This window comes from Morus notabilis, unplaced genomic scaffold (genome assembly GCF_000414095.1).
Source record: "Morus notabilis unplaced genomic scaffold, ASM41409v2 Scaffold1622, whole genome shotgun sequence".
Taxonomy (NCBI): domain Eukaryota; kingdom Viridiplantae; phylum Streptophyta; class Magnoliopsida; order Rosales; family Moraceae; genus Morus; species Morus notabilis.
This window is the reverse complement of record NW_010365318.1, coordinates 54943-65638: the sequence shown is the minus strand read 5'-3', so window position 1 is coordinate 65638 and position 10696 is coordinate 54943. Positions and strand designations below refer to the sequence as shown.

The 10696-nt window shown below is 34.8% G+C and overlaps 2 protein-coding genes across 3 annotated transcripts; both read right to left on the bottom strand.

Moving 5' to 3' along the window:
* Positions 1-2823: 2823 nt before the first annotated feature.
* Positions 2824-3559, bottom strand: LOC21389313 (17.4 kDa class I heat shock protein). Its single transcript, XM_010107797.2, has one exon. It carries the CDS (start codon positions 3533-3535, stop codon positions 3047-3049), a length of 489 nt encoding a protein of 162 aa, XP_010106099.1. The 5' UTR covers positions 3536-3559; the 3' UTR covers positions 2824-3046.
* A 3337-nt stretch (positions 3560-6896) lies between these two features.
* On the bottom strand, positions 6897-9964 carry LOC21389311. 2 transcript variants are annotated; one of them, XM_024172020.1, is made up of 4 exons: positions 9807-9964; positions 9324-9635; positions 8798-9163; positions 6897-7805 (listed from the first exon to the last, which is right to left on the bottom strand). In XM_024172020.1, the coding sequence occupies exons 2-4, from the start codon at positions 9621-9623 to the stop codon at positions 7128-7130; spliced, it is 1344 nt and encodes a 447-aa protein (XP_024027788.1). In that variant the 5' UTR covers positions 9624-9635; positions 9807-9964; the 3' UTR covers positions 6897-7127. The 2 variants fall into 2 exon arrangements, with proteins under 2 accessions (XP_024027788.1, XP_010106097.1); XM_010107795.2 differs by having other exon boundaries at positions 9324-9964.
* Between the last annotated feature and the right edge of the window lie 732 nt (positions 9965-10696).

Genomic DNA, 10696 nt, shown 5'->3' with positions numbered 1-10696 from the left:
ACTGGAATATTTAATCGAGGTGCATCTTGTCTTTGATCAGAACCGGGACTCCTTATTTCTCCACCTTGATCAAAGATAGATGTTCCACCTTAATTAGAAGTACCTACAAAGTCTTCATATCCTAACTCAAAGGTAAAAACATCTGCAAACGTACACACATAGAGAAAGATCAAGGCACAAACGATTTACTTGGTTCGGGCTTTGGAGAAACCCTACATCCAAGAGCAGGGAACAAATTCTCCAACACAATCCACTATCACAAGAAAATGACAATTACACCCTTTTGATCTCAATGTCACTCAAAAATATACAAGCTTTGATCAAACCCTTGAGCTATTCCCAAACACTCGTTTCTCACCTCTTGATTTTCACACCCAAGAACACAGTTTTTATTAGAAAGATTACGGAGAAAAATTGAACAAGATTGATAATAATAGATCTCAATTACAAGATACTTATTTATACTAAATCAGTAACTTGACTGTAAAGACTAATCAAAATTAGGCATTTAACCAATTTATAATTAATAGTAATAAAGTCGATTATAACAAATAAATTTCAGTCTTATTTGTAACTAACTAACTAATAAAGAATATAGACTTACACGAGTCACATCTCCAACACAGGTGATTTGAATCGAACCATCATACCTGACTTTTCTTGCCTGAGCTACGTGCCATGTCATTAGGTTTAGTGTGTATGACCTGTCCTACCATAATAAAGTTTGTCACTAGTCTCTAGGCTCTCTTGTGTTTTGCAAAAAGGTCCTTACAAGTGGGACGTGGAACTCTTTAAATGGCTAAAGCAATTATGCGGGCTAAAGCAATTAATGCAAAATGCAACAGGAGAGAGATATATATTTATGAAGAGCTGATATGGATAAAGTAGGTAAAGTATGTTTAGTTTGTTAATTTAAATTTTTAATTTTAATTAAAATGTGATATTATATAAAAAATTTATTATAGTAAATAATTTAATGTGATTATTTATAAGAGTTTTTTACCGTAGTAAAATTTAAATTTTAAATTTAAATAGGTGAAATAAATGGAACCTAAATTTCACCGATTTTGAGTTTTAGATTCTAATTTTACTATAGTTAAAAATTCTAATAAAAAGTCACATTTAATTTTTTTGTTACAATTAAAAATTTGCACATAAAATTATATCTTAACTCGAATTAAAAATTTAAATTGACAAACTGAACAAGACTTAAAGTAATTGGATGTACCACATAAATATTTTTTAAAATTAGTTGGGTGTTGTATTGCATAAACATTTTTTAGTTGAGTGTGTTATATAAATACGATGACTTTAGTATACTTAAGTTTTATTTATTTTACCAATTTAAGTTTAAAATTCGAGTTTTATTATAGTAAAAAGTTATCATAAATAATCACATATATATATATATTTTTTGTTACAATAAAAGGTTCGCATATAAAGTCACATTTTAACTCAAATTAAAAACTCGAATTAACGAATTAAATAGGCCCTTAAAATACTAAGAACTTTTAATTGTAGAAACTTAAAACTAAAAACTCAAATCGGTGGAATGAACGAGGCATGAATAATCCCTCTTTGTAATCTAAAAAATTTATGTGTTATACATCTACAAGTATTCCGTAACAGGAAAACATCATTACTTTGCCAGTCTAGCTACTAAAAAAATAAGATCATCTGTTATAAAAATTCCAATACTAAAACTTTTTTTTATCTTTAATAAAGTGAAAATAACATATGTGATGTGCTATTTTATTTCGTAATCTAATATATAATATTATTTTAAATGTCATATTTATGGATAAATTATTTTAAGTGTTATATTTATGGAGGAAAGTTATTTCTTGATACATAGATACATTCATTTGAAGTTTTGTCTTTATTTATTTTAATTAATTTATTAAGTAACCATCCACTTCTGTGATTGTAACTTTATATTCATAAGGAATAGGCATATATATTACAGAATAAGATGATTCTTTTATACCTTCTATTTTCTTATTTAATTTTTAATTTTCTCATGTGCTAATGATGCAACCTGCGCATCTCCTTTTTATTTTTCTTCACCGGAGTCCATTTCTCCATTCTTTCACCCTCCCCTCTATTGACGATTATCCTTGGACGATTACCATTTCTGCACCTCATTGACATCTCTTAATTCATTGTATATGTGCTCTTGACGTCGCGCGGATATAAAGAATATTGTCAAATCACATTAAATCATTTAATTCTCTTCTCTCTCTTCTTTTTTATTTTTTTATTTTTTTTAACATTTCCATGCATTTAATTAATATTGTACGCCTTTTATTATCCGATCCATTGAGCACCAATTTTTAATGTTCTCGTTCACAACTTGAATAGAATTTTGAACAGGAAAAAAAAAAGGTTACCTTACTTTTCATACGTAAACAGTAATTGCACTTAGAACATTTTTCGTTGCCACGGCAAGAATCTCTCACGACCCATTTCTATCAAGAACATATCCAATATTCAGATACCCCTTATCTATGTTATTATATATAATCGACCCCACGGCTTAATGTTCTCATCTCCTACATAACCACACCCATACTTATCAGAAAAATAATAATAAATAAATAATTTTTTTTTTAAAAAAAAAAACCCCTTGCAACCATGGATGCGAGACTATGAACGAGTTTGAACCATTTCTTGTCGACACTCAATTCAGTCGGTACAAAAAGAAGCAAACATTGTACAGAAACACAAACAAAAACAAAAATTAAAGCACACTTCCAAGCAAAATAAAAATAAAAATAAAGCACAGTTGTATTTCCAAGCAAAAAATAAAAATAAAAATAAAAAAATAAAATAAAGCACACTTGTATTATGTAATTATAACGGAGGGTCATTTAGAACAGATCCTTATATCCGAGTCTGATTAGATACAGATTACCACGCAAACCACCTTAATATTTTTAAAGTAGCAATACTCAAAGTATAAGATCGTTAATTAAAATCACCAGATAATAAATACATAGCATAACATCCCCAAGATCAAGCAAAGCACAGAGCACATTATACTAATTTACATATCAGAAATCTCAATGGTCCTCGAGTGGGCCCTTTTGGGCTGCTCCGCCTTGGGAACCGTGACGGTGAGCACCCCGCCCTCCATGGCCGCCTTGAGCTGGTCGACCTTGGCGTTCGCCGGCAGTCGAAACCGCCGCGAGAAGCTGCCGCTGCTCTGCTCCATGCGGTAACACCCATCGCCGATCTCCTCCTTGCGGCGCCGCCTCTCGCCTCTTATGTGGAGGATTCCGCCGTCCTCCACCGTCACTTTCACCTCCTCCTTCTTAAGCCCCGGCACCTCGGCCCTGAACACGTGCGCCGTTGGTGTCTCCCTCCAGTCCACATCCGCGCGCGCGAACGACGCCGTCTCGGGCGGGAAGCACGGCCCGATTAGGAAAGCGGGCCTGGGCCAGCCGTCGAGTGGGTCCCAAGGCCCCAGCGGGAACGGGCCCGGCAGGTTGAAGTGGTTCGATCGCCGACCGAAGAAGTTTGGAATCATCGACATTTCTTCTTCTGTTGCTTCCTCTACTTCTTTAGTAGTGTTGGAGAGAATATCTATATATATATATATATATATATATATTCTTGGAAAGTAGATGCGAGGTTTTCGTCTTTGACTCTTTATGGTGGGGTGTGGGCGATAAATATTCTTTTTTTACGTTTCCACTTTGCAGATTCTTCCTCTTCGCACGCACACATGCGGAAGCATTTTATGGCGCGTATATCAAATAGTAAATATTTGATTCCACTAAAAACATGAAAAAAGAAAAAATCTTTCTAGAATGTTTCTTAAACATTCAAATCTTATCAAAATTACTTAAAAGAAAAAATATGTAGCTTTTCAAATAAAAAAATACGCATAATTGATATAATATGACGTAGATTTAATGGCTGAAAATATAATCCTACATGTGAAATATTTTTTGCCATATCCTATAGTAAATCTCGGTTTGAAGAATAATAAATAGAGAGAATCAAGGAGAAAAGGAATTATCAAAAGATTTTTTTTTTTTTTCATCTGATAAATATAAATGGAGATGTTTAGCTAAACAATTGTATAAGATGCCATGTAGTACCGAGCAAGAAAATTTGTGTACGTGAATAAGCTAAAATTTTGAACTAAAGTATAAATGTAAAATATCAGTGTCGTAACCTTAAAAAAAACAATGTCATTGTAATATTATTTTTGGTGTTTGACTCTCTTGTTTACCTTCTTTTTTATCCATCTCTATCATTGTCTTGTTTACTAACTCATATTCCAATTTTTGTATATCAACTAATATGACATGTGAATTGTCATTTTGGGTGTTTAAAATATTATCACGTCAATTAATAAAAAAAAATTATATCTACTAATAAAAAAATAATAACTCACGTGACACATTAATTAATATATAAAATTTAAATTGATGTCATTAACATTACTCATACTCTTAAGTAACTATGTTTAGAATTAACCCGTCACCGTGTTGATACTTGTTTCTGCACAAGGCCTTTCTTAAGGCTCAAGCCCATTGTTCCTTTCTGTAATCTGTATTGATGTCATTTTTGAACCCAAACCATGCTCGAAAGACATCTATGTGTGGTGGTTTTGTGTGCTATAATTTATGGGCAATTTTTAAAAATACCTTTTGAAAAGAAGTTTCTTTTTATTTCTACCCCTTAACATTAATCTATATATTTTTACATTTTAAATTAGAACTAGTTAAGGGATAAAGTTTAAAAAAAAAAATACTTTTAATAAGTCATGTACTTAATAAAGTAAAATCTGTAATTTTCTCATAAGGTAATTCCCCGTTTACTCTTGATCCAGAGTAGGTTTTTGATCTCATTTAGGCGATCTCAAATTTGACTAAGTGATGGAGAAATAGCATAGGATACCTGTCCTGTTACCTCAGGTAACCCAAAGTCAGCATCCATACTCAAAGGCTCGTACTTGTCTTTGTTGATTAAACAACCTCTCTCATGTGGCAACTTTGGAGGTGTAAAAAAGGAAAGGTAATCTTGATAAATATCCTTTAAGAATGCATGAATCAGAATTTTTATTTTTTACTCTTGATTCGTAACTTTTTTAATCAAATAATTATACTAACAAAATGATATTTATTAAAAATAAAGAATAAAAGTTCAGATTTATGCACTTTAAAAAATAAATTCTCCAATTGTTTTCAAAAAGGAAATATGTAGATAGGTTTCTCTCGCTTTGGGCCTAGCGAAGCCCTATTTCCTTACCTTAGGTTAGTGGGCTAAAATTCTCCTCTCTCATCTCATTTCTTTAACGTTGGTGCATGATGATTCTGAAAGTTAAATGTCATTAAATTCGGATCAAAATAATAAAAAAAAAGTACGTTAAAGCTAACTATATTTAACTTTTACTGCAAAAAAAAAATAAATTGCTCTTCTCGTTCTTTATTCATGAATAAGAGAAGAAGAAAACATTGCTCTTCCTTTATTCATGATTCATCACAAGCAAACTTGTAAGTTGTAAATCAAATCCTGGAACAGTGGAACTCTGTCAATTTCTTTTGAATTAATTTCAAAAATTCTCCCTGAATTATAACCATTGTAACACTTTATCTCCTAAATTTTAAAACGTAACATCCGTTCTCTCTAAATTTTATTTCATTAACAAGTTTTCCTCTTATGTTACAATGAGTGACGTAATTACCACGTGTCACTTATTTAGTGATAATTAAAAACGTAATTACGTTTATATCCTCATAATTAGATAATTTCCCATTTTATTGAAAAAATTCATCATCTTCGTTCCCCATTTTCCTTCTTTTTTTTTTCTCCTCTGTTCCCCAAGTTTTCCTCACTCCCTCTCCTTCACTTTCACATCTCTCTCTCTCTTCCCTCAAACCTTGAACCATTTTCCCGAGCAAAAAACACATAGAAATAAAATGAATAAGGACGCCATTGCAGACACAAGGAGACCTTGTTTCAGTGAAGAAGACGACGGTCTGGCCTCCCTGGCCGACATGGAGGCTGGATTCTCCGGTAGCCATCACCACGACCAGAGCCACGCGCTTTACTCTCGGCCTCTATATTACTCACGGCGGAGCAGCTTCAGGAGCCTTCCGATGACGTTGTTTTCTTCCTTCTCTTCTTCTACGTCGTTGTTTTCGTCCAGATCTGGCAGCGCGAGGTTCTATGACGCCTGGTTTGAAGAGCACCAGCCCCATTTCCTTGTGGCTTGCTTCCTCTGCAAGAAGTCTCTCGCTGATAACAAGGATATTTTCATGTACAGGTTGGTTTTCTCTCCAAGTTTTGTTCTTTTCATGTTTGATTTTGAATTTTTAGGGAGAAAGGAGTTAGAGAGAGGCATAGAGATGCTTAGTGGTGATGGAGAAGGCCATGAACGCTATTTGCAAGCTCTGTATCTGGGTTTGATTGTGAGCAGTTTGTAGTGTAAGTTAATTTACGATAATATCCTCTTCAGATGGGTCATGTGCCTGACACGTGGCGAATTTCTTCACTCATTGTAACATAATGAGAAAACTTATTAACGGAACAAAGTTCATGAGGAAAAGATGTTACATTTTAAAATTATGAAGAAAAAGTGTTATAAGGGTCATAATTCGGAGAAAATTTTTGAAATTAATCAATTTCTTTTCACTACTGTTGAATCTTCATAAGCTTATAGTTCCATCTTTTTTTTTAATTTAATTTAAAGCGTCAATAGTTTGGATCGTGTACGTATATTATATATATATATATATTTGCTTAAATTTGTAATTCCAAGCTGTTTTGTTGAGTAGACTGTCGTTTACCCATTGTTAAAAGAAGTATATACACGGATCCAATGACAATATAACCAATTGGGAAAAGAAATTTTCAATTTTCTTGGTGTTAAAACCGCGGATAAAAAAACTTGACCCCTGTTATTATTATTTGTAAAATTGGGACCATGTTACATACATTGTGGTAAAACGCAACATAACAAAAGCTATGATACTATTTTTGAAAAGCTCAATCTGCTACCAGAACTAACGTGTGTAAGATAAACTAAATAATGCAAATATCATGTATTTTAATTTGGCGCTATTTATATATGTACAAGATTAATTAGAGTGACCAAGAAAAACGCAACTAGTTTAAAATTCTTCTTCTTCGTGTTCGTCGTCGTCATCATCAGTACTAGTACTAATGATGTTTTCATGGTCATCCAAATCAACGGCGGCTACTTTAGAAGCGCTAATCCTGAGAGAAGCCGACCGAATTTTGAAGGGCAATCGGGCATTAGTAGTAGTACTGGTCACTAAACCACCACAAGTTTCTTGATCCTCTTTCTTAAGATCGGCAGGAGGCAAAAAACAGTCCATGGAAAGACCCTTTATGTTGAAGTCCACTTCTTCTATCGCCCAAACTTCTTCCATTCCCGTCCTCGAATGGCTTTGCGAGTTCTCGCCGAACCGGAAGAGCGACACCGACGTCCTGCCGGCGTGGGCGATGTTGACGCCGTCGACGGTTCGGTAGTCTTCGATCAGGGACTCCATTGTCGTTTCCCAGAAAATGCTGTCGTTGTTCTCGGAGGAGGCAGCTTTGATCCTGAGGAGGTGAGAATCCTCTAGTTGTACCAAGAGGCCTGTTCTTTGGCTGAAGTAACCCCAAACGGTGTGTCGTATTATCTCCACGTTATTGCTGCTTCTTGCCCTTAGGATTGATGAATCGGCTTCTAGTTTTAGGATGAAGCAATCCTCATCGTTTATCGCCTTTTCGCCGACACAAACGGAATTTGAGAACAAATTTGCAGTGGACCTTGGATCAAGACCCTGTTTAAGTATAAAATTTACAAAAACGTGAGTAATATATATATATATATATATATATATATATAACATTGGTCATAGATTTTTCTTTTTTTTTTTCGTAGTGTATTGTGAGCAGTAGTGCCGAGGACCACATACGCTTATTTACTTATTTATGTAAAGGTTTTGATATAGGTTTAATTTGCAACAGCATTTCTTAAGCATATAACCGGGTTATGATTAGGTGGTTTGTTTCGGTTGAATTGGGCCTCAATGCCAGGCTGACACAGCACGTAGGCTTAATATATTACTTTATTCACAAGGGAATGAATTCATATTGCTAAATTGATTTGGACTATCTTCTTATGGACAATCAACAACTTAATGGTTTGTGTATATCTAGAAGCAAAATACGTTTTGGTCTTTTGTTTCCAGTTGGAAAATGAAACATTCTTGACTTGATCTTTGCTTATTATTTCTTTCTCAGTTGTATATTCTCATTGAGAATGTTGACTTTTTTATATATTTTAAAAACAAGCCATGTCTAGTGTTAAGTTGTAGGAGGAATAGACGGAAATTGGTTTGAAGAAAGCACGATTGAGGAGAGAGCTAAAATTTCATAAATGGCGGTCTGGGACCCATGGTATAGTGGGCCATGGTTATAACACCTCTTTTTTTTTTTTTTTTTTTTTTTTTTTCCTGGTTAAACAAGTTGGTTAATCGAGATGAACGTGGGTTTCAGGACCTCATATTGTCCTAGAAAAAGTCTAACAGAACACCCAATCGATCCGCTTCATCAACTTTAGTGGTTGTGTGCAGCTAGATTATCAGGCAAAAGACAAAGCCCATGGAAATCAGCAAGAAAAGTCCCCTCTAACACTACACCTGTCCACTCTACTTTATGTAAAGACTTCAATCACGCCCTACTAAATTTTGAATAATCTCCATTATTTAAGTCTATTGTAACTATTGTAATTTTGAATCATGTCAAATAGTAAGAAAAGGCGTGGACAAACCTGTAAGAAACGCCTTAGAGGGCGAGGTGGGCCACGAGAGGCGTGGGAGTGGTGCCAAGGGGTTTGCCTCCAAGCCACTTTACCATCACTCCCCGCGCTAATTTTGCACCCTGACACCACCAACTCTAAGCACCACAACTCGGGCCCCTTCTGCCACAACACGAACCCTCCCATCTCCCCTTGTGATCTCAAGCTCTTCATCTTCATCCCCTTGTTGCTATTCAGACTTTTTTCTCTCGAACAAAAGTCCGAAGCCGCCATCTTCACCTTCCCCATCGCGTACATGCTCTCTATCGAATTCAGCGCCTTTTCTCCCCCAATTGCCGCTATGTACTGCTTCACTATGTATTTAGCCATTGAAGCCTCCTGTATGTCACAAAGCAATTATGTGTCACTTAGAAAAATAATATTAAAAAAAATAATGCAGCAAAACTTTTCGAGATTCATGACGACTTCCTAACAAAAAATGAAAAAAGAAACTAATGCCTTCCTTATTATTAATTAGTGGCAACACATGAAAACTTACAATGGGATGGTCTTTAATGTTGCGAGTGATGATTTGGTGGTCGCAAGCGATTGGAAGAGGAATAAGCGGAGCTCCGACGACACCGAGCAAGAGTTGGATCTCAGCGTGGCGGCCGCCAAAGACGGCGGCCATGTTGGAAGGATGCTGCGAGCGGTCGGACGACCTCATCCAGGCCTTCATATTTTGCCACGAAATGACGGCGCTCTTGTTAGAGGAAGCGAACATCTCCTCCGGGATCGGGACCTCGAGGACGGTTTCGAGCGCATCTTCCCGGTCGAAATTTGGACAAAGCTTCCTCATTAGAAGTAGAAACTAATTAGACACAAGAAAGAAGAGCCTTATAATTTTGCGAGATGATATTGAAGAAGAAATGAGTGTTTTTTTTTTTTTTTTTTGCTTGGAGAGCTGTAATGGTGGGGAGGAATATTAGGGGCCAGTACAACTAGTCTTGGATTGAAAGGTATGGAGATTGGAGAACATTACCAACCGACTAATTAGCCCTTTCTCTAACGTGGTTCACTTTGTCTATGTCGTGTTTGCACGCCCTCTTGTTTATCTCTCTCTCTCTTTCTCTCTCTCTCTCTCTCTCTCTCTCTCTCTATGTGTGGAAAACTTGGTTAGGCAAACACTTTGTTTTATATATTGGGATGGTGAGTAAGACGTACCCCAAGTGAATCTCATTCGATTCGGCTTATATGGTTTTTTTTTTTTTTAATTTTAAAAAGGGATTGATTAATTTAATTAAGAAGCAAGGGGATGATTAGTACTTCTTGTCTTAGCGGGGACTTTTATTTTTGCAGCTAATAGAATCAATTATGGGGTCATTGACTAAAGCTAAGCATATGAAAAAAGTGTTCGCAACGCAACAAATGAAGGCTGACTATTAATCAATTTGGTGAAGAAGAACAGATTGTGATTCTTAGTTCTTGTTCAATTTTTATTGCTCCAAGTACAAAGGATATTGAAAAGATAATGATTTATAATTTTTTGGATTGGAGCTTAGTCTAGCGGTTAATTTAACAAGTAACTTCCAATCTTAAGGTTTAAATTCAATATATATATATATATATATAAATGGATGAGTTTTCAATGGTTACATATATAATTAAATAGTTGATCAAAAAAGTTTATTATAATTAATGAAATTAGATTCTTACCACGTCACGTCATTAAATTTCTATATTTGGACGTTATCATCAATGAATGAAAACGTAACCATTGAAAACTCTTCCACACATATATGCTATGTTCTAAATTTTTATTCTAAATAAATTATTTATGTTTTTCACATTTTATTTATTTTAAATAGTAAAGAGTTAGATGTAAATAGAATGTATTCCAATGTTAGAATCTATTATGCCTTTAGAGGAATA

Bases quoted from the DNA above. Each gene is read 5' to 3' on its own strand.
- LOC21389313 (XM_010107797.2), bottom strand. From the start codon at position 3,535: ATGTCGATGATTCCAAACTTCTTCGGTCGGCGATCGAACCACTTCAAC.
- LOC21389311 (XM_010107795.2), bottom strand. From the start codon at position 9,623: ATGAGGAAGCTTTGTCCAAATTTCGACCGGGAAGATGCGCTCGAAACC. The intron at 9,164-9,323 runs GTAAGTTTTCAT...TGTGACATACAG, and splicing joins ACATTAAAGACCATCCCATT to GAGGCTTCAATGGCTAAATA. The intron at 7,806-8,797 runs GTTTGTCCACGC...ATACTTAAACAG, and splicing joins CTCTAAGGCGTTTCTTACAG to GGTCTTGATCCAAGGTCCAC.